The 27,629-nt window shown below is 46.2% G+C and overlaps 1 protein-coding gene across 1 annotated transcript in view; it reads right to left on the minus strand.

The window, feature by feature from the left end:
• Window positions 1–27,629, minus strand: part of LOC137432057 (la-related protein 7-like) — a 70,943-nt gene that overhangs the window by 16,358 nt on the left and 26,956 nt on the right. Inside the window, exons 7-10 of the mRNA XM_078783236.1 lie at window positions 6,390–6,636; window positions 3,087–3,214; window positions 2,835–2,968; window positions 2,131–2,290 (exon numbers count right to left, since the gene is read on the minus strand). Of these exons, the coding sequence (XP_078639362.1) occupies window positions 2,131–2,290; window positions 2,835–2,968; window positions 3,087–3,214; window positions 6,390–6,636 (669 nt within the window). The remainder of the gene's footprint in view (window positions 1–2,130; window positions 2,291–2,834; window positions 2,969–3,086; window positions 3,215–6,389; window positions 6,637–27,629) is intronic.

Here is a 27,629-nt window from a genome sequence, read left to right on the forward strand (position 1 = left end):
TTACCCTCTATACATATAAATAGACTAGGCTACACAGGGGGGGAGTTCAGTATCGAAGATTACTGAAAAAACTAGATGGTGTTCATAAAATACTTACCCTGCACAGTGAACTTGGTGCGAGCCAACTCTTCTGTTTTTGAAGGGTTTTTTTCTTTGATCCAATATGGCTGCCAGACCACGTGAGCGATGACATCATAAATTTATATTCTCTAATATAATTGTTGTGTAGATAACGCTCAATAAATTTCAAACTGATCAGACTAAGTGTTGTCACTGTTGAATTATGACATCATAATTAAAGCACCAATGATGTCATCGTTAACAACACTTATTCCCCATATGGAGTTCTTTACAATGAACCACATTTAATGTTTTTTTTTCCATGGAGTGGTTTTGGAGATATAGAGGTCCAACGATTTTTCAGTTTTTCCAAGATGGTGCGTGTACTACGTAACCTATGATGTGGTAATTATTATTAAAATATTCTACAGGAGGAAGCGCTCCTATGGTGAAAATTTTGTGGCAATCGGACCAACAGTTGAAGAGAAAAAAAAATTCTAACTGATCTGATGAAGCGTTGTACTTGGCGAATTATGACATCATAATTAAGGTAATGATGACATGATCATTAACATATCTTATTCCCCGTGGGGAGTACTTGACAATGAGCCTTGTTTCAAATTTTTCCATGGAGTGGTTTCAGAGATATAGAGGTGCAACGTTTCTCCAAGATGGCGTCAGTACCACGTGACCTATGACGTCATAGTTATGAATAAAAAAATTATACAGGCGGAGGCGCTCCTTTGATAAAATTTTGCGTCAATCGGACCAACGGCTGCCAAAAAAAGGAATTTTACAAATACAGACACGCACGTACGAACGCACCCAAATGCCTAACCCTGCTTTTCGCTTCGCGAGCACAAGGTAAAAATTGAGAAAACGAGTGAAACGAGTGTGATGGGGGATAAAAGGGAGGGTATGGAGGTGAGGGAGAAGGCCGAGAAGGGAAAGAAGGAGGGAAGGAGATAGGAAAAAAGGAGCGAAGGTAAGGAGGAAGAAAAATTATTAGAACAATGTACCTGTGTTGCATATTTATGTGAATGTATGTGAATTACTATTCAGGGCTTTGCTTATCAATGTGTAGTCGATTAAAGGTTGTTGTGATTAAAGGGTCAGGAGCCCTTCTGAGAAAAAGGAGACCGGAAACGGAAGAAGAAAAGACACGAGGTCCGGGAGACGCAACGAGTCTTCTTCTTCCTCGCCAAGCTCGGACGCGAGCGGTATCGATTGAGCAACGTAAGAGAATCGGCGTTTCAAAGCCCGTCTGGCGAGAGGAGTTACCGGGACGTGTAACTACCCTTTGACAAGTCGTCACGGTGGGTTCGTGCACGGAACCAAGCAGCTGGCACAGTTCGCCTCGCCGTCTACAAGGCCGCGTACGGGTCGCACCTTGGGCCGCGCGCGCTGGGCAAGCCGCGTGTTGCTTTGCCTGCTTCTCATTACCCGCTTTGCTTGGCCAGGAGGTGCGCGCTGCAGCCGTTGTTCCCGGTACGGGATGTGCCCGGTGAAAGCACGTCAGGAAGGGTCCGGTCAACCGCCCACGTGCGGAGATCGAACTACAGGAGTACGGAGACATTGTGAGAGACATTGACCACGGAGGGAGTCGGGAGTGGGGCTCACGTGAGGAATGTATAAGATGGCCATCTTAGAGTTAATGTAGATGAGTTTACATCTTTGTACTATTGATTGCTGATTGTTGATGGTTGATTGCTCGGGGAATATATCCTTGATTATTCCGGATCCTTGGTGTGGGGTTTTTTTTTGGTTGGAATTCATATTGATTGCGTTACGAAAGCGCATACATAATAAATCTTTCTGGCGGAGTTCCTCTCACGGTCCGGGGGTCACCGAGACCAGGTAGTCACCGGGAGGACCACGTAACAACCTGTACTAAATTTCCCTAATAAAGCAGTCAAAACAATAACAATAGGATGGGCAAGAAACACGAAACACTTCAAAACAAAAATAGAAGTGGAACAAACACAAAGAAAGGATTAGCACAATGTGAACCAAAAGGAGATGTGAGCAAGTTTGGATCCTACGATAGCAGGCAAACCAAAGGGCACTTACCGTCGATGAGCGAAAGTGTCATGTTCCGCTCACGCATGCTGTGGTTCGCTTCCTCATTGGTTATGGCTTTCTGGGCATCATCGGGTGTTTGGAATCGAACCACTCCATCCGTTTCACCCTCTCTCACGTCGACATAAGCTACTCCAGATCCAAAGAGGGCCTACAAGTTAATGGCCAAGGATACAAGATAGCATGAAAAAAATTATAGGCAAGCTTGAACGCATCTTGCAGGACGACACCAAATAAAGTATAACTCTTCGCTGGTTCTTATTCAATCCCATTTCTCAAGATTAGACCCTGTAAAAAATATTAAATAAAAAAAATAAAAAAAAGGAAATGCATATCAGTGACATGACAGCAGAGTGGTGGACAACATGTAACCTCCAGCATTAAACTCTGTTCTAAGATGTTCTGTTCAAATTAATCTGTTCAAATAATCTTGTCGCAAAGAAAGCCACTCTTTCCTGCACTCATTAAACACCAAGGAAAGTCCAAGGGATTCAATCAACAATGAAGTTGTAGCTGGTGTGGTCCCAATATGTTGAAAACAGAGTTCAACTCTGCTCTCAGAAAATATCTCTGTTCTCAGATGAATTGTTCATAATGAACTTGGATTAGCCAATAAGCAGATATGATAACAAACATATAATCAACTATTATATTACATACAAACATTCCCACAATAAAATGGGACAAATGCACACCTTCAACTCAGCGTGGCCAGGCAGCGGAGAGGTAGAAGCAAGTTGGATGAGAACTGCACTCTGGAACTCCGGACCCATTGTCAAAGGCTTCTCACTTTTCCCAGCACCCCCTGTGACTTCTTGAGAGTGCTGATCTGTACTGACACAAAGGATTATGGGAAGGAAAGCGGTGCCTACAGGTGTTGGGAGGAAAGAGGAAGTTTCAAGTGTTCCTTTATGATTTAATTTAATTTGCATTTTTGCATTTTGCACCAGACTTTGCATGCTCTTTTCGTTCCTCGCCAGTCATCTCTACATGTGCTCTGAGTTGCTTCTTCAGTGGTCCCAGGCTCGCCTTTTGCAACTGCAAATAAACTTGTCGCAAAGAAAGCCACTCTTTCCTGCACTCAATAAACACCAACAAAAGTCCGAGCGATTCAATCAACAATGAGGTTATAGCTGGTGTGGTCCCAATATGTTGCGTAGTTCAGCCATCAATTAAAACAAGCGTTACGCCTGGGTCCCCCGTCGGTGAAGTGATGTGAGTTGACAAAGTGGAAGACGCAAGGCGGCCATCTTGGATTTTGACGTGGCGACCCAATTTTCAATAGCGTTCTTCCTTATGCCTAGATACACCCACACACCAGATTAGAAGTTGGTACTTCGCTTATTTTTCAAGATATTCCGCTCACAAGGTTCAGACATACATGGCGGTGGACATCTTGGATTTTGACGTGGCGACCCAATTTTCAATAGCGTTCTTCCTTATGCGTAGATACACCCACACAAGATTAGAAGTTTGTAGTTCGTTTATTTTTCAAGATATTTCGCTCACAAGGTTCAGACATATATATGGTGGTGGCCATCTTGGATTTTGATGTGGCGACCCAATTTTCAATAGCGTTCTTCCTTATGCGTAGATACACCCAAACACCAGATTAGAAGTTAGTAGTTCGTTTATTTTTCAAGATATTCTGCTCACAAGGTTCAGACATACATGGCGGTGGCCATCTTGGATTTTGACGTGGCGACCCAATTTTCAATAGGCGTCTTCCTTATGCCTAGATACACCCACACACCAGATTAGAAGTTGGTACTTCGCTTATTTTTCAAGATATTCCGCTCACAAGGTTCGGACATACATGGCGGCGGCCATCTTGGATTTTGAAGTGGCGACCCAATTTTCAATACGGTTCTTCCTTATGCCTAGATACACCCACACACCAGATTAGACGTTGGTACTTCGCTTATTTTTCCAAGATATTCCGCTCACAAGGTTCAGACATACATGGCGTCAGTCGTGTGTGTGTGTGTGTGTGTGTGTGTGTGTGTGTGTGTGTGTGTGTGTGTGTGTGTGTGTGTGTGTGTGTGTGTGTGTGTGTGTGTGTGTGTGTGTGTTCTGATCCACCAGCCACACCATCTGGCCTACGGGGCTCATAATTGGCATCAAGTGTGTCCAATCCTCCAATATCGTTTTGCACTTTGACCTTCCGACACAAAGCTCCCCACAACCCTACCCATTCCCATCCTCACCCCCAAACTCAGGTTGGCCTGGGTGACCAGGTATCTCCCTCACTCCACTTTCTACCCCCAGGTCCCCTCCCCAATCCTCTCCACATTCACCCCCAATCCCACCCACTCTCCCACCCCATATACTCAGATTTTCCCAGGTGTAGAACCAGAAACACACCGAGTAGTTTATACAATGCGTTAATGTTGCACGATGTGCTTCACATAATGTATTTTTTTTCTTTCTAATACAGTAGAAGGGTAGGATAATTGGAGACAAGATGGGATGAATCTGTGCATGGCAGAGAGCAGGTTTGTGTGGAAGAATTCCCAGGCCGAGTTAAAATCACGGGCCGTACATATGGGAGTCCGACCGGTCCTGAAGAGAGATGTCGGCTTGCAGACCTTGACAATCTGTCCGAGTGAAATGCCAAACTCACCAGCATCGAGGCATCTCTCTGAGAATGGCCAGGGAGATGTTGACAGGAGATATTTGCGGGTAAGTTCGTCATCACCAAATCCAGAACGGAGGACTGGAATTGGGAGAAATCCAGGTTGGAATTTCACAGATCGAGTCCTTTGTTGAAGTGCCTTGGCTGGTGAGAGAGGTACTAACACCCAGCCAAGTTTATCCATGAAGGGAATTGCATCATTGGGCTCCATGAAATTATACAACCAGCGGTCAGATCCAATGTTTGAGCACAAACTCCGAATTGTCATGTTATTTTTCCAATAAGTTCAATCATCAGTAACCGAAACTGAAATCTATACTATAAAAGAAGCCATGCATGTCAAATTCCACCCACTGGTTGGACAGTTCGCCCGATTCCCCCCACAATTTCGATACTACGGCCGTCGATTTAGAACCCACGAGAATTACCTTTTCTCTCAAGGAGAGCTTTTACTGCGGACGTTATGCAGGTTTGCTATTACTTCTGACTATTTTCTCAAATTGTGAGTTATATAGTTATAATGGCGTTTCTGTGGGAGCAAAGGCTTCTACAGGAAGTAAAAATATTATACACCACAAACACGTATGCTTAGCTTTTTAAACAGTCGCTAATGCCGTTTATAACACTAAATGAAGAAATTAGGAGGAATCCCGACATCCATGAAGTAAGGTTTACTTACAGAACTGAGCGAAGATCTACTGTACTCTATATAACCCACAAATGTTGGGTTAATAACATGGCCCTTTCTGCCGCTACCATGGCATTTTTCGTAGCAAACTTTTGAAACTCGCTCCTGCTGTTTCACATGAAACTGAAAGGGAGAAGCTCGGGTTGTGCTCCTTTACCAAGCAGCTAGCTAGCGCTTGCCAAGCCAGCAGTTCCTTAACGATTTTGAATGGAGGTGGTTGCTCAAATGCTTAAACGACTTGGCTATCTCTTCACAAGAAACTTGGTAAATGAACACACAACCAATGTTCTTGAGACCCGACCATAGATCGACTGTAATCTATATACCCCAAAGAGAAATGACCCGTCCTGCCCCTCTTGGAGTCTGCGGGTGTACTAGTATTTTAAAGGTCGTATTAAAAATAAAAAAAGTACAGACAGAAAAAGTGAACCGATTGCTTAACCCCACTTTTCGCTTCGTGTGCGTGCGGCAATCAACATTGGTGCTACGTAAAAGATCAATTGAATAAAAATAAATAAATAAAATAACCACCTTTAGAGGCCATTTTTCCCCGCAAAGCGGGGGTTGGCCTTTTTCGGGAGCCGTGGTTGTTGTTGTTTTTCGGTCCCCTTTTTGAAGCAATGTTTTATGGCCGGATGCCCTTCCTGACGCCAACCCTTTTTGCCGCCTTTAACGACAAACAGGGAATTACCAGTGAACTGGTACTCAATTAGCCGACCCCGGAAGGATGACAGTCTGAGTCAACCCCACTGGCGTTAATTCAGCAATCGGCCGGGATTCGAACCCAGGATCCTAGGTTATCCTAAGCCGGCACCCTAGCCGCTAGCCCAACACCAACATCAATTGAATAAATCCTGAACAAAAAAAGGAATGCTTGCATTTGAGAACCTCAAACGAAAAATAATTAAGACAGGAGCACATACTCACTTTGGTATTACGCGAAGGGAAAAATGGCTCGCTTCAGTCCATTTTGCCTTCTTCCTTTTCCGTCTCGAGGGTTCTTTTCCTCCCAAAGCAACCTGTTGTGCACTCTCTTTAACCTCCATGATGCATTCTGCCACAATCTCTTCTTTATCCTTCCCATTGCTTTCTTTGTGGTACTTTTGACACCTGTCGATTCCCCGTGCCCTTTCCTCGTTGGTCTGCTCTATCTGTTCCACCTCATCCAATGATTCTGAGGACACAGATACATCATGTTTGTGGTAAACTAGCATACAAAACCCATCGCCAATGCGTTTAATCAAAAGACAGCATATGTTGCACTTCACAAACATATTGCATGCCATCTGTGAGTTTCAAAGAGGATATAAAATAGAGTTACCACAAGTCCGGGTTTTCCCGGAGACATCCCCCATTTCGGCCCTTAAATCTCCATCTGGCCGAGTTTTTATTAAATACTTGTCTAAAGACGTCCAGGATTTTGCCATTTAAGATTTGTGATACTTTTTTTTTTTTTACCTTATTTAATCAGCTAAAACATTTTTGTACATTTTCTTGCGGTGATAAAATGCGGTTATGTAATGTTTGGACTTTATTACGCTGTCATGGCAAAATGAACATGTTCGAACATCGACACTCACACATCCACTTCCTCTCCGGTCCAACCTTGCAGTGAGAGAGTCCAGTGGCGTGCTCAGTCCGCAATTCAGTGTCTTTTCTGAGTCCGTACAGTTATACCATATACATTTGTTTGATTTTCTTCTTTAGAATGCCAAAATGAAAGTGTAAATTCACTGCAGAACTAACGACAAAATTTCCATGTTTTTGAAATGGTCGAGAAGAATGGGAAGTCGAGTCCTTGGCATGTAGAGCTGGTACGTACTTCTCTGTGGCAAATAAAGGTGCCATTGAATTACAATCTCATGTGGACTCAGACAAGCACAAGAAAGTAGTTTGAGGAAAACAGCTCATCATACTCATTAGCAATATTGACAGATTATTTTGTAAATCCAAGCATCAAATCAGAGGATGCTGTTATTGCAGCCCCACCCCCCACCTCCACTCCATATCTCCCACCCCCTCCCAAGATCACCGGCACAGATAAAAACACCCCTACACACTAGTTGGGGTCATGCTGATCCAATGGAGCAAGTCTGGATGTAATCGGCCCAGAACTGTAGGAGTTGTGTGCCAAACACAACGTGAATTATAGCAAGGATCCTACTTCTACCCTTCATGCATCCACAAATGACTTCCTGCCATTCATGAGTTTTAAACACATTTACAACAAGAAAGAGCAATCAGAGATTGCAGACCCTCGCCAGGACGTGTTTTCAGTGGTTTTTAAGGCTTTTGTGTTAAAATAAATATGGTGGCCAACCACATGACCGATGACACAATGATTATTTATTTTCTCCACCAATTTATCCATAGAAGACACTCAATCAATTCCATCTTGATCAGATGAAGTTTTGTACTTGTCAAATTATGACATCATAATGGAGGAACCTATGACATCACCATTAACATATGTTATTCCCCATGGAGAGTTTTTTTACAATGAGCCATGTCTCATTTTTTTCTATGCAGCACTTTCGGAGATATAGAGGTGCAAAGGTTTTCAGTTTTTCCAAGATGGCGCCCATACCACGTGACCTATGGCATCATAATTATCATTAAACAAATTATACAGGAGGAGGTGCACCGATCGTGAAAATTTCCTGTCAATCGGACCAACGTTGCAGAGAAAATAATATTTATTCTGTGCCGTTATGTGTTCCTCCCCGACCTCCTGGTCTCGGTATACCTCCGAACCCCGGGAGGAGTCACGGCAGAAAAATATATATTATTCCGTGTCGAAATCAATAAGGAAACCACACCAATGGGTATAAACAAACCAATAATATATTTTAAAACCACACAAGAATAACATCTATATAATAATACCGTAAGGACTCGACTTTGTTATCCCTTTTACGCCGCACCCAGTGACCCGATGCCCACGGCACGAATGCATTTTCCATCTACGAACCGCGCTCTTTGTTTATCACGTACAGCCATACTCGAAAAATCTGAATTCGCTGACTTTGGGACCCAAAAGCATCCGATTATCGGCCGATACGACGCCATCTTACGACACCATCGTATTGGCGTCTGCTGGGCGAAGGCGATGCGAGCCGTCCGCTGCAAGAGGAGTTCCCCGGTATTTTCCCTGCTTGTGTCATGACGAGATCCCAAACGCAGAAAGAGAAGCAGACTGTCATAGAGTTGACCACTGTACCAGATTCTGAGGTGTGGTTGGCAGAGACGTTTTTCAATGATTTAACCAGCGATGAAGGGATAGGGAAATGGGGCTTCTTGTGTGCCCGTGTTGAATCATTCTTCACTAGTTAAGGACCAGCAGGCAGATCCTGTACGAAGAGACCTCAGACAAAAGGCTATGATGGAGTTGGAAGCTAAGGAAGTCTCAGACTGTTACTATGTGAAATCTAATGTGTTAATGAGAAAGTGGAGACCCCCTCGTGCTCCCGCCAGTGACGATTGGTCTGTGGTACACCACGTAGTGGTACCACCCCGTTATCATCTTGAAATTCTACGGCTGGCCCATGAAATTCCCATGGCCGGACATGCGGGAATCAGGAAAACTCAGGCTAGGATCCTGGCGCATTTTTATTGGCCTAAGTTGCACCAGGACATGGTGGCGCACTGTAAGACCTAGGATCCCAAGCCAACACCCTAACCTGTCAAAAGATAGCAAAGCGTCTTCAGTGGCCCGAACAATACTGGACCCTGCTACTACAAAGTGGGTTCATAGGGAGTGGCCAGGAAGGTGATTCAGAGGAGTGAGTGGCCATTTTGGAGGAGGGCTTATTGCAGAGTGCTTTTTCGAGAGTTGTAGAGTGTTCTGGGGTTGTAGAGAGATGCCTGGTGTTGGCTTAGCGGTTAGGGTGCTGGCTTGGGATCCTAGGATCCTGGGTTCGAATCCCGGTCGATCGCTGAATTAATGCCAGGGGGGTTGACTCAGCCTGTCATCCTTCCGAGGTCGGCAAATTGAGCACCAGCTTGCTGGGATGAATGATCCGGTGTGTACCCCGGCTTAGAATAGGTACACTGTATCCCTGCGCATCGTGAGAGGCGACTAAGGGTTGGCGTCAGGAAGGACATCCGGCCATAAAAACATTGCCTCAAACAGGGAACCATGATTGTCATGGGGCCCGCAGGGCTAACCCCCGCTCTAGCGGGGAAAATGGCCTTAAAAACTATCATTCATTCATTCATTCATTAATTCTTTAATTTCTTTTTCCTCGACGACCGCTGGCTCCAATTAAATTTTCTTTTCTACCTCAGTGGTCGCCGGCTTCCCCATACCCCGGGTCGCGATTTCTATCCCGGTCATTTTAACCACGCTCTGCTCTGCCTTGCTCAACCTGCGCTCCTCGAGTCGCGTTACCTCGTCGTGTACAAATGCGCCTTTCCCGCCCGACCTGCGGTTAACCTCCCTTTCACACTCCCTTGCTTCATACCGGGCTTTGTCCCTCGCTAGCCCCTCATTAATTTCTCGGGCTCGGCCATTTAAGCCCTCCAATTTGCTTCCGAGTCCCTCCAATTTGCTTCCCAATTGCTCTCCCCGAGCCCTCGCTTCGTCCCTTTGGGCGTCTAATTTGCCATTTATCTTTTTCAATCCATTCAGGAGCTGCGCCATGAAGGCTTTCATGTCGCCCACACAGGATTGCATACCATTGGCGCTGCGGGCGCGGCTCTCGCCGAGGCCATGTGTGAGGCGCCGCCATCTTGTGCTGCCGCGACCAAGTGCGAGGTGCCGCCATCTTGTGCACCTGCAACCCCCTCTACCGCACCTTCTTCAACCTCCTCCTCGATCTCTCCCATCTCCTCCATGGGGTCCTGGGTCGACTCTACCCCCTCTTCTATCTCCCCCACCGGCATCCGATCGCCTTGACCATCCATGGCACGACTCAATTTGGATGTTAATAATACATTTCGGCCGCTCCCAATTTTGACCAAATTTTTCAGATGGATTAAAAAATTTGGTTCGGGTCCAATCCCACTCCTGACACCAATTGTTGCGGATCTCAGATCACTGAGCTCCCCCTACCGAGGGAGGTTTAATCCCCTCGTCTATTAAGCTGGCCGTCCAAGTCCTAGAAGATATCGCACTCCTTTGCGGGGTTGAGATTGACCAGGGTGACTGGTCAATGGAGTCCCAGATACCTTTGCCAACCTCGCCGCAAAGCAGGGCGCTACTTCTGCCCGAGCCACGGACAAGATGGAATTTTGCCGAGCGGTTTAGCAATCCGAAGCTTGAGCCGTTAGCGGCAGTCTAAACCCGATTATAGCGGTTCCTATATCGTGTCACCGATATTCAATTGGGGACAGGCGAGATGAGAGGAACCAAAGTAAAGCAGGAACAAATGTTTATTAATTATGTACACTAAATGAAGAGGAAACGAAAGGCAAAGAATATACAGAAGAAGAAGAAGCAGGACACAGGGCAGCCTTATACAGCCTTACTTAGCAAACGCCCCAGACAGAATGAACACACTTACACTCAAAGGGATGGAATGGCAGGAAAGGCAGGAATGGCAGGAAAGGAGGAGAAGGTCCAAGCAATGGCACCGGCGTCGAGGTCCGCTCCAGGTCGCGCTCCGGTCCACGCTCCGGGCTTGAGCAAAAACCCGGCGGCAGCTGCGCGTATGGTTTGCACGCGGTCGGACAATGCCAATATATCTCTCGGGGAAACTGGCCTCCTGCTTATGTAATAGGTCGACACCGCGCTTCTCTCCTCTTGCTCGAACCTCTGGTGTCGCCGTCGTGCTCATCTCGTGAAGCAGTCCCTCTCCGCCGCTTTTATTGGGCGTTGTTAGATCAAGCCGCCGGCTCCCAGGACACGCCCAATGGTGAGCTCTGCCTCGGCCCTGGTTGGCTCCAAGAGCTTACCGGTCCCGCCCCTCGACGAGACGTTGACAGGGCCACGCCTTGTTCTTGGAGCCCAACTTACTCCTCCCCCTTTTTCCTCCAGAGGACCGAGCGCGTGATGGCGTTTGCACGGGTCGTAGAAAAGCACTCTTACTGCCATTGAAGAGATTGGGGCCTATTCTTATTTGATTGATGCAATGTAGATTCAAACTATTGGGAACACAGCCTTAATTACACACATACTAATGAGTATCTATAGAGATCCTAAGGTGTGCTACGTGTTGCTCGTGGACTAGCTATGGGTGCGATCTTTAACGTTGGACAAATGGGGGTATTTACAGGGGATTATTTATAAGGGAACATTTACAAAAATTTACCAAGTGGAGGGTTCTAAAATCCGCAACACTATTAATCAATTCGCTAATGGAACACGTCAACCAGCACCATTTCATCAGAATCTGTAACTAAAAAAAAAAAAAAAATTTAGTCATTCATCTCATAATTAAATAATTAATTGATTAATCAATAAAACAAAAATAGCATTTGTAGCCAAATCACTTTGTCATTGGCATGTCCAAATATCATATTCCTAACTCAAAAGGTGCCTGAAATCATGGCCAGAAGAGAAAGGAAATAAATAAGTACTTATTTAATCGCTAATAATTAAATAACTCATCAATTAATTGATTAATCAAAAAACAAAAAATACTTTTTTGACAAAGTGCTTCCTCACTATTGTGCCGAAATTTCAGCTTCCTAGCTCAAAGGATGGCTGAGATATCGCCCGGACAACCAGGAAAACAAACAAACAAACAACCAGAGTGAAAACCGAGTACTCCCTTTCAGCGTGCGTCACTGCCGAGACCCCTTCGGTGCCCGGCAATGACGTTTTGCAGTGCCTGGAGATGGCATCGGAAAGGTGCGGTGTACACCAACCAGAGTGAAAACTGAGTACTCCCTTTCAGCGTGCGTCACTGCCGAGACCCCTTCGGTGCCCGGCAATGACGTTTTGCAGTGCCTGGAGATGGCATAGGAAAGGAGCGGTGTACAATACACAAAACACCGCCTGGGTGAGGGAAACCTCAAGTTGCCAGGCCGCACACGCGGTGCGAGCAGAAAACGATTAAATTATACGCAAGTTTGCGAATTGCAAACCTTGATTAACTCAAAATCACAAAGAACACATACACACTGGAATAACGAGTGGAAATTTGACAGACACAAATTGGAAAAATACTTAAAATTTTGAAGCCGTGCAGACGTCGAAGTCGCTTCCTTGCTCGAGGGACCAGAAACGGAAGTCCCAACTTACCGAACTAAGATATGATGAGAACTGAGAACTTGCAGATATGATGTCATTACGGCATAAACACCCGCTCACTTCGAGAGCTGCAGGAAAGGTCATTCCTCTTTGGGGTACATAGATTACAGTCGATATATGGTCGGGTCTCAAGAACATTGGGTGTGTGTTAATTTACCAAGTTTCTTGTGGAGAGATCACCAAGTGGTTTTAGCATTCGAGCAAGGACTCAATTCAAAACCGTTGAGGAACGGCTGGCTTGGCAAGTGCTAGCTAGCTGCTTGGTAAATGAGCACACCTCCAACCCTTGTGGCGTATATAGATTACAGTAGATATTCGCTCAGTTATTTAAGTAAAACCTACCTCATGGGTGTCGAGATTCCTCCAAATAGCGACTGTTTAAAAAGCTAATCATATGTGTTTGTGGTTTATAATATTTTACAAGCCCAGCTATGCCGCTGTTAGACTTTTGGACTTGTTTTTGTTATATACAGTGCTGTAATGTAATTGGCATTCACACTGACTCCAATAGGCCGATGCCGATTGCCGATGTGGCCCTGTGCTGATTACCGATGCCAGTATCTTCCTAGCACTCATATAGTGTGTGTGTGTGTGTGTTTGTGTGTGTGTGTGTGTGTGTGTGTATACACATACACATACACATATACCACGCTTTCTGACTATGCCTTATCTCACTCCGTCCATCTAGAATCCGTTTGTTCGATCAGCAAGTTATATCAAAAGCTTCTCCTGTTTTTCTTTACAAAACAGACAAAGACAAGTCCGTTTTTTTTCTCCAACTAGTTTGGTCAAGTTGTGAAGAAAATGAGCAGACACGTACTCACGAACTGTGTGCATGCAAGTTGGACTTCTCGTTCTGGGAACATAAATTTTATGCTGAAGTTATTTCTCTTTATTCCCTCCACCACTGAAGTTGGATGGAGGTTATTTTTTCACCCCTGTTTGTCTGTGTGCAGGATATCTCAGAGTTATAGACAGATTCAGACAAAACTAGTTGAGCAGGTTGGGTTTGTGACGAGGACGAATTGATTACATTTTGATGAAGAATCAGAATCTATTCCTTTCGGAATGGATTCTCAAATTTTAAGAATCGCCCAAGCCTATTTCACAAGCAGAGAGTGGACATTGGAAGGATGTTGAGCACCTGTCTGCCTGCATTGGCCGTTGGTGGACTATGAAGATCTCGTTGTCTTTTGCGAAGAGTAAGTGATTTATCGCCGGCACCCTCAACAGATTGCAAATTCCTGCCAGTTCCTTGTCTGGAATTGCTTGGCCAGTTGTTTTGTAAAAAACAAAATTGGGCTATAAATGTTGCCTGTGGCCACCATCAACAAGAATGTAGGAATAAATGGGGTTTCTAAAGAAGATTTGGTTTGCTTAATACCTTCAAATTTTTGTTGAGAGAATACAATTATAAAACCCAATGGATCACAAGATGAATGCGAGACAAGATCATAAATGGAGTAGGGTTAAAGGAACCACAGAAGTCAGACTTGTGTGTGGAGATGTGTGGAGATGTGTGCAGGTAGCCTTCTACAACCCACTTGGACACCACTTGGACCACCATTGGTATCCCCACTTCGACACCAAACAAGATTATTTAAGTAATGAACTGCTTTAAGTCCTGCCCCTCCCCCTTCACCTGCATTATAAATTTGCTTTCTAGGAAACTTCGTCAGCTTCAGCTGGGGAGGGGGTGGGGGGAGCACACCAACAGCAGGAATGAGGGACAAATAGAGAGACTTGGATTGATTAATGGATGTGGGAAACTTTGAGGCGTTCGGCCATAAACACTCAGACCATGGCTTCATGTCGCTGACTGCTCAGCCAGACGTATGTGCAGAGTGTACCTTGATGACAGAATAAGACCTTGTGGCAGAATTGCAATGCGATTGAGGCAACTTGTACCCTGGATGGGTGATGGTGGACTCTCCAAAGTTTTTGGTCTTGTTTGTACGTTGGTCAAATTGCGCAATAAAAATATGAGCAATACCTCTGGGTGCTCACCTGGTAGAATACAGCGGTATACCACACCGATTAAGGGTATTTTAAACAGTGTCATGGCATATATAACCAATTTCAATGGATGCTAGGAGACAGAGCAGCATGTAGAATCATACTAGCGTAATCATAAGACTTTAACCCCCAACCCCGTAGACCCCTATTTTACATCCCCGTAGACTCCTATTTTTCTAATGTAGTGAACAAACTTTGGTAAATCAAAGGTGATTAAGGTTGTGATCATGTTTCATCTAAATTGTGTGTAGTTTTGGAGAAGAAAGCAAATACCTATTTTGGGGTGCAACACTTCTAAAGACTCTCTTAGAGCCGAATTTTCTTTTTTAATGCCGTGAACAAACGTTTGTACATCCCGGGTGATTAATGGAATGTTGTGGTGTTTCAAAAGCAAATACCTATTTGGAAGTGGGGGAGGGGGGGGGGGGGATGGGAAGGGTCTAACCTTGACCCACTTTGACCCCCGGTAGACCACCTTAGACACTATATATAAATGAATATATATATATATATATACATATTTTATTTTTTTCAATGCTGTGAACAAACTTGAGAATCAACATACCAAATATCATTTTGTAACAAGTTTAGTCACAATCCTATTGGCAGTTTCGGAGAAGAAGTTGCAAGTGTTTATGGACTGACAGATGAACGACACGCCATCCCACAAGTTCCCTGGAACTACGTTGCAGGAAAGATAAAAAGTAGTTTTTGACATTCTTTTCTGATTTATTGTTTTCCTTTCTAACAGGCTTTTGTGAAAGATGTGCATGAGGATTCGCTAACAGTGATGTTTGAAAACAAGTAAGTGATGTTTCTTGCTCTTTTAGCCTCTGATTTATCCTAGGTTGACTGTTCTTTGTTGTGGTTTTTTTTTGTGGTATCCTTATTTTTTATTCGTGGTACAATGACGATGTTTGTTTGAATGGTTTTTTAAAAAGTTTTTTTTAGAAATTACCAATACACTTTCTTTAAAATACAAAATAAAGAATATATGATCATCATTTTCTATTTTTGCTCATTGTGTGATCCGTGGTGTTTTTAACTTAGCTGGCAGCCAGAGCGACAAATCCCTTTTTCTGACATCCGCCTACCTCCTCCAGTATAGCCTAGTCAATAAATCTGAAAATGTGCCTTTATAGAATGATTGAGGCATTTTTGAGTAAAAGCAAACAAACCACTTTTTCTGGGGTAGTTTTTCATGCTGAATATGAATCTGTTGTTTGCCAAGCCCAAAAATGCGTAATTAGGTCACTAATCAAGGTCAAAGGTCAATGAGTGCAAAATTCAATTTTTTTGAAAAAATGCTTTATTTTACATCCCCTATCTGTACATTTCAATTATTTTACAATATTTTGTCTAGTAAGGTTGCTAAAGCTTTTCAAAATCTTATTTTTAAAGGAAAACGTGAGGACACATCTATGCTCATTTGCCTTTATCTCTGTAAGGGGCGACAATTAGTTTTTGCGTAATTTGCTTGCAGTTTAACCTCTAAATGCACAATGGGGCAGAGTTTTTATGCTCCTATTGATGGTCTAGAGATAGATTTTATAAAGACAGAATCTAAATGTCACCGGTAAACAACATAGGTCAAAGGTCAATGAGTGCGAAAGTCTTGCAATGACGTAACAGTTACTTGCACTTGAAACCATCCCTTTCACTCAACAGTGAAAGTGGCTTCATCTTTCTGACCCCAATGCATTTGCCATGTTTGTCAAATCATTTCCATTCAGACAGAGCAGGGTGTTCTTCAATAGACCCTTAATGATGAAGAATGAATCTAATAGCCTAGCATAAGCCATCTAGTTCGTACCCTAGGCATCAGGCATTAAACATTTCAGGAGTACAGGTAAGGGTCTTTTTAAGATTGTTAAAAAATGAAATATAAAATCAAATGAAAGTAAAGGAATGCATTCTTCTTTGGTGAGATACATGTACATACAAATGTGTAATGTATGCTTGACATCTCACATCATATGCAGGCCTACATACATGTACATTTACCTAACAGTAGCAAAAAGACAGGCAGGGCATGGGCATTGACGATGAGTGCCTAATGCATCTACCACTAATGAATTAGTGATATCGGTTAGATGTTTTGTCTTGAAGAAGCTTTACTTTGTGTCTTTGAGAATAAGATTAAAACCCGGGCCAACACTGCCTGCGCTTATTCGATCATTTAAGGGCTGTTGCAGTATATCATACAACGTTGTAGTTTTCATGGTCAGAACATGCGTGCCTGGTGCTTAGTTTGGTTTCTGTTTCTCCCCTCAGGCCAACCATGGAACCTATTGCCAGCCTCAAGCGACAGCGTGAGGATGTGTCGTTTGAACTTTGTATCATTTGTCAGGGAACTAGCCAGGTCAAAGATACGATTTTCAACCAGACAAACCAGGGTATTGCTGCCATCAGAGAGGCGACCGAGCTCCGATGCAAACTTAGACACTATGAATTTCGATCAGCCGTGGACAGGCTTTCGACTCTCTTTGCAGAGCCTCCAGAAAGTCTCCCCAAACTTAAATGGCATAAGCTATGTTACTCTGCATACACACACAAGGGGAAAATAAATGCTAAGCTAGCCAAGGAACAATCGAAAAACGAAAAAGATCCTGAAAGAAAGAGTGTTTCGGCTGAAGCATGTCCGTTTTTACGCAGTAGTACTACTAAGATGAACTGGACATTGTGTATGTTCTGCCAGAACTTTGACAAGAAGCAGAAGACAAGTCGTGTCACAACCTTCAAAATGAGTAATGAAATTACGGAAAAAGCTAAATTTGTACATAACATCTTAGTCCGTACTGCAAATGAGAATGATTTAATCTCAGCTGAGGCATGTTACCATGTTAACTGTCTTAGTAAATTCTTTAGGGATGTCAAAAGGGCGGAAACTGAAAGCAAATCAGCAGACATGGCGATATCATGGTTGTGTCAAGAGCTGCGTCACTCTGCTGAGAAAGGACACGTATTTGAACTATCTGCAGTGTTCGAGAGGTACAAAGAGTTAGCCAGTGAGTGCGACGGCACAATTCCTACATTGTATCTTAGTAGACTGGGGACTTTTAAAGAAACTTTGTCGAATTGCATTGGGGACATTTATGAATTTCTTGTGCTAAGAAATTTGGCGCCTTCAGAGAAACAAACTTTGCTTCTTCCACGACATTTCAGTCACATACCTCTTTCAGAAATGGTGTGCGGTCAGAACAGTGCAGACTATATTCCCATATTTAGACAACAGGATGATCATTTTCTGTCTTTAGTGCACGTTGCTCTGCAACTCCGCAGTGATATCATGTCACATCCTGCATTTGAAGGTTGCGATGTAAGCGAAAAAGCAGAGTTGGCAAGTGTACCACCATCTGTACTCATGCTTGTGAATATCTTGCTTGGAGGCCAAAGTAGTGTCGATGCTGAGTTTGACGAAAGTGAGATGTCTGAAACTGGTTGGGTGAAGAAGACAAGGGTCCTTAGCATTGGACAAGACATGGTCTATGGTGTATGTGGAGACAAGAAGGCACCGCCTAAACACGTTGGAATGGGTATGACGCTGCACCAGTCAACTCGATCAAAGAAATTAGTTGAGCTATTCCATAATGCTGGGCACATAATCAGCTATAACCGGGTTCTTAGGTATGACACTGCCATGGCTGAAAACACTCTGAAAGCGCTTGATCAAGAAACTGGGGCAGTTGTTACCAGCAACCTGGTTTCGGGACGATTTGTGCATTTTTCTGGCGACAATATTGACATCAATGACTCTACCCTAGATGGCAAAAATACATTTCACGCTACTCAGTTAGCTGCCTGGCAGAGGGGGCCATCTGCTGAAAGCGGTCTTGGAGACATCAAACCATCCAATACGTCAACGTTGGATATACCAACAGCAGTTGAAAAGATCCAACAACAGCAGTTTCCGACACCATCAAAGAAGGTCACAGAAGATGCTGAAAAGTTCATTTGCCATATCTACAAGGAACCATCTGAGAACTGTAATCAAGCCCGCATTAAACTGTTCAACAAATGCCATGCAACGGAGACCCTACCTCCATCTAGTGATGCAGCAAAGTTCCACATAGAGCGTGCAAACTACCAAAGTTTCATTTGGAGAGAGGCCAGTAATCCAATGACAGATCTGCCACCGCCGACTGATTGTGGATGGAAACTCGTTGATGACAAGTTGTCACCGGTTCTTACAACTTTACCGTCAATTCCAAAGGGATGCCGAGAACTTACTCAGTGTGGTTGCAAGAAAGGTTGCAGTTCTGATAGTTGCTCTTGTCGGAAGTGGGGGAAACAGTTCTGCACTGAGGCCTGCAAGTGCAATGCCAGTGAAACACCATGTCGAAACAGGCCAAAGTAGGGGGGGGGGGGGGGGCGGTCAGAGCTTACACAGTTAAGCTAATTGGCATTCCCCTGGATGGCTCCTCCTTCCAGCCAATCAGTCTGACAGACTGCAATTGATTCAGGATTAATTAAGAATACATGTGATAATGATCAACTGCCTGCACTCCAAACATGTTTGCCATGAAGTGCATTTTGCGCCTTGTGCCGTGTAAGTGCACTTTGCGCCTTGTGACCGTTAGCCTTAATTAAGTGGCTAATTAGTCAAATATTGACATTTAGTGTAGAAAACAATCTTGCTATTATATAGGACTCAGGTAAACCACTTCACTGATGGTATTTAAGGCAACAATTCAAGTGAATTAAAACAGTATGTCAAAAAACGAAAAGTTGCTTCATTACGGATATATTCACAAAAATCTGATTTTTTCCCTTCACAATTCCCTTTACTTTCATAATTGTGAAAAGCTGTAGTAACCTTACCAGACAAAATACTGTAAAATAATTGAAATGTACAGATAGGTGATGTAAAATAAAACATTTTTTCAAAAATTTTGAATTTTGCACTCATTGACCTTTGACCTTGATTAGTGACCTAATTACGCATTTTTGGGCTTGGCAAACAACAGATTCGTATTCAGCACGAAAAACTACCCCAGAAAAAGTGGTTTGCTTGCTTTTACTCAAAAATGCCTCATGAATTCACGTTTCCCAGAAATTTGACTAGACTAGTAGACTTCCACAAGGACATCCTTGAAGGAGATGAAGTTGAGGTAATGCTGTAAATGAAAGTTGGAGTCAAGTGAAGGTTTAATCCATGTCGATGGTCAATAAGGGGGTTGTTCGAATGCCTAGGACGAATGCATATACAGTATATTGTTACAGACACGACTTTGATGTTAGGGTGGGCCGAGCGGAATGGCCGCCGTGTCCGCACAAGTTACCCGATTATACTCGAACGTTGCCGAGTCGCGCTACGCTAAATCAATGATGGAAAAGACACAACGGCTGGATTAAAATGACACGACACCAAGGGTTCAGTTCTCAAGACCTCCGGAGGAGGTTATATTAGGGCGGAAGGTCAGATTACAACGACAAGAGGGACAGCATAGGAAGACAGGCACTTAGACACACTCTTATAATAGCCCCGACAGACGACAGATAAACAGGACAAAAACTGACTCACACGGGGATTGATGGCAAGGAAAGCGGGCCGTCGATGGCTCAAGGTGCACCGTTCTCGGAGGGGGTGCACCGTTCTCGGAGGTACTGCAATACCGGGTCGATGCGTGGAGCTCGCTCAGCGCTTGGAGGTCGCGACTTGTCTTCTTCAGTCGGGGGCGCATCTCACGTCACGTCCGGTAAGTCGCCACGTATATCCGGCGGGGAGTGACACGCCCTCGGCTCGTTAGCTTCTCATTGGGTGCGTGCGGGGGGGTTACCGGCTCCGCCCTTGACGAGGGGCTGACAGGGAGCCCCTTCGTGGTAACCCCGTCGGAGCGCATGGTCAATGGCGGCTAACCGAGCCGGTGTGAGGACGCACACTCCCCCCGCGCCGCGCCGTTGTTGTTGTAGTTGTTGTTGTAGTTGTTGTTGTAGTTGTTGTTTGGGGAAGAAGATGGGAGGAGGTATGGGAAGGTCCTAAACTCACTACTGGTGCCATTTAATCACATTCTGGTGCAACGAAGAGTCAGAATTAATGGAAACGAGTCCTTAACTGACATAGACTAAGAATAACTAGCAAGATGTCCGAAAGTTGTCTACGTGAGATGCGGTGGACCTGGGCACGACATTTAATGGGGGAAAAAGGGGAAGGTCGGTTCTACAGAGTGTTATTTACAGGCAATGGGACTAGGGAATGGAGGATTGGGGATAGTTGGGGAGTATTGGGGAAATAGGGGAGTATTTACAAGCGGATATTGAGGCCAAGTCCCATATCCGCAACATTGCACCCTTCTCTACCCTCGGGGCGTCCCGACCCGATAAATTTTTACCTATTTTAGTGTGGCACTCAGATGTAGTTCCCTCTACTATTAACTCTACCCTGAATGCGACAGTTTTACAAATATTCACAAATGAGTAAATATGTCCCCCTGCGACGTTGCACCCTTCTCCTCACAGAAACACACCCACAGGATAACCGAATCCGGAAAGAATTCGCAAACTAAACATACAGCCGGTAGGGAGCATTATTTACAAGACTACGCTGATATTTACACTACGATCCAGGACCTGTTTTTGGAGGAACACATGCAGATGTTATGCATAGAGAGAGCACGCATGCCAGCATCGATACACCAACCCACGAGTGCTCTGTGGCCTTACGGCCTTTAATAACGTGCAGAGCACCCCTTACCAGCACCAAAAGCACCACCCCATCACACAGTCAGCACCATCCGGTGCAGTCACCATTGTTCAATGAATAAAAATAACTTCAACAACCCCTAACCCTGCAGGTGTCTCTTGCTCTTCGTGTGGTGCACTTGCCCTTCTGGCTTCTTTAAAAAATCAAGAAAGGCGCCAACCGCGTCCATTTCTGTATTGTGGCCGTCAGGGGCCAACTAAGAGTGGTTCACCTGTTTGGCATAGGTGCCACGTTGACCCATAGGTCCTTCCACGGGTGGTGCTTGGCCGCAAAAGAACTGCGGTCCATTGTGGGTGGCCACAAACATTGCGGTCCATATGGTGTATCGATCCAAGCAGCAAGCAGCGAAAGTGCAGGCCCACAACTGCGGAGCCAGCACCTCTCTCTCCTCTCTCTCTGCCCCAAAGCCAGATCCTCGGAGGTGGGAGACAAAAGAAGCAGACAAGTGAGTAAGGTGGTAAGGGCGCAAAAGTGCACGCAATATAAGATGATGCACACTGGGGGCACATGGGAACCAGGTGAGACAGGTACGTTCCTACCGTACGCCCCCCCCCCCCCCCACCAGGTAACCTACATGGCCCCTCCCTTACCCCTTACTGTATCCACAAAACACAACACTACCCATAAACATCTACTTTACAAATCAACAAACATCCCTACTGTCTTCCCCGTTCCTCCCATATACCAAATTCGTCTTCTCTCCCTCCTAACCAATCAAATTTGCCATTTTCAACTCTCATCAAAATTTGCCATCTCCAACTCAACATCATAATTTGCTATCACCAATTCATCATCAGTCCCTCCTAGGGAGGGAGAGATGGAATCACCCCAATGTCTCATCCACGTCATGATGCGTCTCACCAATCCACACAGCAATTCTCATTTCCTGCACACAGAACAAAGAAAACACAGGTGTGGAGTCCTCATCATCACCACAGGTAAGTGGCTGCGTATGGTGCGACAGGTTCATCAATCCTAACTATCTCCTAAATGACTTTAACAACTTTACACTACCCGGGGTCTTTCTCCGGCCAAACCATTGGCCCTCTTACACTATGGGTTCTAAAAACCAATTCCCATTGGCCAAACTGTGGTGCTTTTCAATTTGGGGTCTCACTCCCCCGATTCATCTCCCGGTGCCCTCGCACAATTTCTGGGCTGTGGCGTGTACCTCTCCCAGTGGGTCTACCCACCTGCACACCTCCACCACTGCAGTTGCCTCCGAGCTTACCTGCTCCCTGCCCTAACCTAACTACCTGGGGAAGGCCCTCTGGCGCTCTCCCCACTCGGTGCCCTCTCTGGCACTGGGCTACCCGGGTCCGTCCTCCGGATCCTCGGGCCCCATCCACAACTCTACCGGCTCCCAGAGCCCACCTGCGGCCTCACCTGGCCGACATCCTCACAGTGGTGGAGTGCCCAACCAACTACACACACTAACAGGCTACACGCCCAGCCATTTCCACGACACTAATGCACCCATCCACAATACCATTCTGTCACCCGCACCACAGATGCCAATATCCAACCACAATTTACCTGTACCCTCTACCTAACACTTACACTACCCGCCCCGGGTATCCGTGATGGGGGTCCACTCTTCCCCCATTCACACCTTCGCACCATGCACACCACTCCGTACCACTTACTCCAACTCTCTCCACACACCTGTACCTGCACACCTGTGCTCTCACACCTGGTGCCACCTGCACCCTTCTCTCCCCAAGCGCATTCGCGCTGATCCACAACACTCATTACTCATACACTGCTCCACACACCTGTCCAGTTGCACACCTGTGCAATCACACCTGTTCAATTCTCACACACACGGCATCATCTCAGCTAACTACTCCCTTCTGAAACTTGCGCTTCCCAGTCGTCCCTTTAAACTATTGCGCTCCCACGTCATTATCATCCATACTAATCTACCTGCGTCCCCACTACAGGTATCAGTCACTAACTAAACTTAACGTCACCTAATGTCATCTTCGCTAGATCCCTACAATATAACCTAACCCACCCGGGCTAGTTTTCACTGCCATACACCCCATAATCTATTGCGCATTTGCCCCCCTATGGGAAGGGTGGCAGGGATGCCAGCCTTACCCACCGGGCCCATCGCTCACTACCAATTTTGCACATCAAATTTCGACAAATCAAAAATTTGCCAATCACTACCCATCATCTGCCAATCACTACTGCCAATCCCTTGCCAATCATCAAATTTTGTTTTTCTCTAATTTTGGGTCCAAAACACTAACCTCATCACCCAGTCTACTCACTAATGCCTCTCGGTGCGCCAATTCCTGTCCAAAGCCCGGCTTCGTAAAGCCAAGCCATGAATGCGGGTTGTTCTGTGCCAGCGGCTGGATGCGTCCGGCACTCGGTGCAGGGACGGGGGCTTACCCGGGCCGAGATCCCATGCACCATCTCGGCGTGGAGCCATCCAATGTCCCGATCTCGACCTGCCGGACTGCCTCAACAAAAAGTGGTCGCCGTGACGACCCTTTCTATCGGGCTGCCCGCTCCGCCTAGTGGAGCACGGACGCGGCCGTTCAAAGCGAGGCCCAGCACGCACCGAGGGCCCGATTCGGCTAAAAGTCGACCTAACCTCTAAACCGGTTACCGTCGATGCTTCACCTGGACGCTTACACCCCGCAGCCCGTTCCTTGCTCACACATCCAGCCGTGCCCATGCTCCTCGTACCTTTCCTTACACACCTCGGTACACTCATTCCACTCACAGCCTTGGTCACACACCTGACCACCGAACACTTTGGCACACATTCGTTGGTCGCACACCTCACCAACACACCTCTTCGCGCCCCCTCCTCTGTGACAATCACAGGTGTGCTCTCATTCGCACACCCAACCACGTGCCTCACCACCAACTCCAGCGTGCATTCCCACTCACGCTCTACCATTCCAGGTGTGCTTCCTTTCTCACCTGTCACCACCAACTCACGCTCCGTGTCACTCTCACTACTCTCACCTCCATTCTTGACAGCGCACTCACCCTTACTCTTGACAGCGCACTCTTTCCTCATGCACCTGTCCGTCACACACCTTTCTCGCGCACACTCTCCCGTTACACTCTCTGTAACACTCACCACAGGTGTGCATTCTTCCTTGCCTTTGACAGCGCACTCTTTCCCCATGCACCTGTCCGTCACACACCTTTCTCGCGCACACTCTCCCGTCACACCCTCTGTAACACTTACCACACCGCGCTTCCATGTGCCCCCTCGCACACGCGCTACGACCGACTCACTCTCGCCAGCACCCTCACTCCTTGGCACGCACTTTTTCCTCACACACCCCAGAGTCGGACTTTCTCGCACACCTCCTCTTTCGCACACCAGACCTGTCGCACACTTCACCAACGGCCTCTCACGAACACCCGGGTCCATCTCGACCCCCAAGCTTCTTAAATCCCCTGGCGCATCATACGCACGACCATATTGGTCACCACTTACACCGGGTCCTCTTCCTCTTCGCTTCTCCTCCATCACCTGCGAATTCCTCATCCGGTTAATGAGCACATCATCACGATCCAAACACAGACTTTGGACCAATTCTTTTATCTCCTCTTTTATCTCTTTCTTATCCCCTCTCCGTCGCTTCTTAATTTCGCTCACCCCTTCTTCCACTTCTTCTAATTTCTGCTTCACCTCTTTTATTCCCCGGTACGTCTCCTCAAGCTCGTCCTCCAAGGCTACCTTGACCGTTTCCATGTGCGTCCTCACCTGCCGGTCCTTCGTCTCCATTACCTCTATCACCTCGTCCAACCTCGTTGTCAGTCCCTCACGTACCATCTGACATTCCCTCTTTGTTGCTACCAAGTCGTTTTTTAGGTCATTTTGTGTCGCTTTTAACCCTCCTATTACCGCTGTGTTCTTCTTTACCTGGTCCGTTAGTTCTTTTTGTCCCTCCGTCAGCTGTTCCACCTCCTGCGTCAGGTCCTCTATGCCCCCTTGCAATTTTACAGTCCCCTTTCTCACCTCCTTCTCCATGCGCTCCTTACAGTGCCTCACCTCCTCGCGCACTCCTCCGACCTCCTCACTCACTCCTCTTCTGATCTCCTCTCCCATCACTTGCATCTCCTGCCCAGATGCCACCCTCATCTGCTCCATTTCCTCCCTGTGAGCATCCAGTTTGGTTTCTACCCCCATTCTGACCCCCTCTATCTGCTGCCCCATTTGTTTAACTTCCCTTTCCGCTTGGTCCTTCATGTCCCTCAATTTGCCTTCCATGGTGTTCTCTAACCCTATTAACCCATTCCTCACCTCTTTTATCCCGTTGTCTAACCCCTCAAAATTATTGTCTAACTTCCCAAATTTCTTGTCTAACTCCTCAAAATTATTGTCTAACTTCCCAAATTTCTTGTCTAATCCCTTAAAATTATTGTCTAACCCCTCACCGGTACCCCTCGCTTCGTCCCTCATTACCCCCAATTGGCCCTCCAATCGCTCACTCTGAGCCCTCATTTCCTCCCTCATTTGCTCGCTATTCTGGGCCATAAGGGCCTTCATTTGTATGAAAAAAAGGTCCAAATTTACCAGCGGCGCTACTACGGTCGCGGGCGTGGGCGCCGTGGCCATGTGCGAGGCGCTATTTCGCGCGTCTGCTACCCTCGCTGCTTCGCTCTCCTCACGTCCCTCAATTTGGTCCTGGACCGACCCTGCCTCACTCTCCTCTACCGGAACCCAGCTGTCTTGATCCGCCATAGCGCGACTTTCAAAATTCGGGTTTTTATTTTCGTAAAACAAATTCAAATTTCGCCGTTATAATTTCGAGCGGGAAACGCGCTCCGGATCGAATTCTACCTCCCCAACACCAATTGTTACCCTAGTGGTACAATTGGTGTTCCAAAATTTGGGCCTAATAAATTTAGTCCCAGGTCCGAATCCGACACTCCTGACACCAATTGTTACAGACACGACTTTGATGTTAGGGTGGGCCGAGCGGAATGGCCGCCGTGTCCGCACAAGTTACCCGATTATACTCGAACGTTGCCGAGTCGCGCTACGCTAAATCAATGATGGAAAAGACACAACGGCTGGATTAAAATGACACGACACCAAGGGTTCAGTTCTCAAGACCTCCGGAGGAGGTTATATTAGGGCGGAAGGTCAGATTACAACGACAAGAGGGACAGCATAGGAAGACAGGCACTTAGACACACTCTTATAATAGCCCCGACAGACGACAGATAAACAGGACAAAAACTGACTCACACGGGGATTGATGGCAAGGAAAGCGGGCCGTCGATGGCTCAAGGTGCACCGTTCTCGGAGGGGGTGCACCGTTCTCGGAGGTACTGCAATACCGGGTCGATGCGTGGAGCTCGCTCAGCGCTTGGAGGTCGCGACTTGTCTTCTTCAGTCGGGGGCGCATCTCACGTCACGTCCGGTAAGTCGCCGCGTATATCCGGCGGGGAGTGACATGCCCTCGGCTCGTTAGCTTCTCATTGGGTGCGTGCGGGGGGGTTACCGGCTCCGCCCTTGACGAGGGGCTGACAGGGAGCCCCTTCGTGGTAACCCCGTCGGAGCGCATGGTCAATGGCGGCTAACCGAGCCGGTGTGAGGACGCACACTCCCCCCGCGCCGCGCCGTTGTTGTTGTAGTTGTTGTTGTAGTTGTTGTTGTAGTTGTTGTTGTAGTTGTTGTTTGGGGAAGAAGATGGGAGGAGGTATGGGGAGGTCCTAAACTCACTACTGGTGCCATATAATCACATTCTGGTGCAACGAAGAGTCAGAATTAATGGAAACGAGTCCTTAACTGACATAGACTAAGAATAACTAGCAAGATGTCCGAAAGTTGTCTACGTGAGATGCGGTGGACCTGGGCACGACATTTAATGGGGGAAAAAGGGGAAGGTCGGTTCTACAGAGTGTTATTTACAGGCAATGGGACTAGGGAATGGGGGATTGGGGATAGTTGGGGAGTATTGGGGAAATAGGGGAGTATTTACAAGCGGATATTGAGGCCAAGTCCCATATCTGCAACAATATCCTCCAATAAGCTCCTCCCTTAGGTGGAGGTTAAGAAGATAAAAACTTCCTCCCCCTTTCCCCCCCTAACCACCACCCCCCCCTCCCTTCCCGGTCCTCTGCAATAAACCCCCCACCCTGCAATATACTCCCCTCCTCCAATATTGGGGGTCAAACAAATATCACTGCCAAACAATTTATACCCTTGTAATACGGTTATCTAAAACAAGAAGCATCCGGCCGTTCTGCTTTATTCTGTTCAAGC

The sequence above is a fragment of the Myxine glutinosa genome, chromosome 8 (genome assembly GCF_964187855.1).
Source record: "Myxine glutinosa chromosome 8, kmMyxGlut1.1, whole genome shotgun sequence".
NCBI classification, from domain to species: Eukaryota; Metazoa; Chordata; class Myxini; order Myxiniformes; family Myxinidae; genus Myxine; species Myxine glutinosa.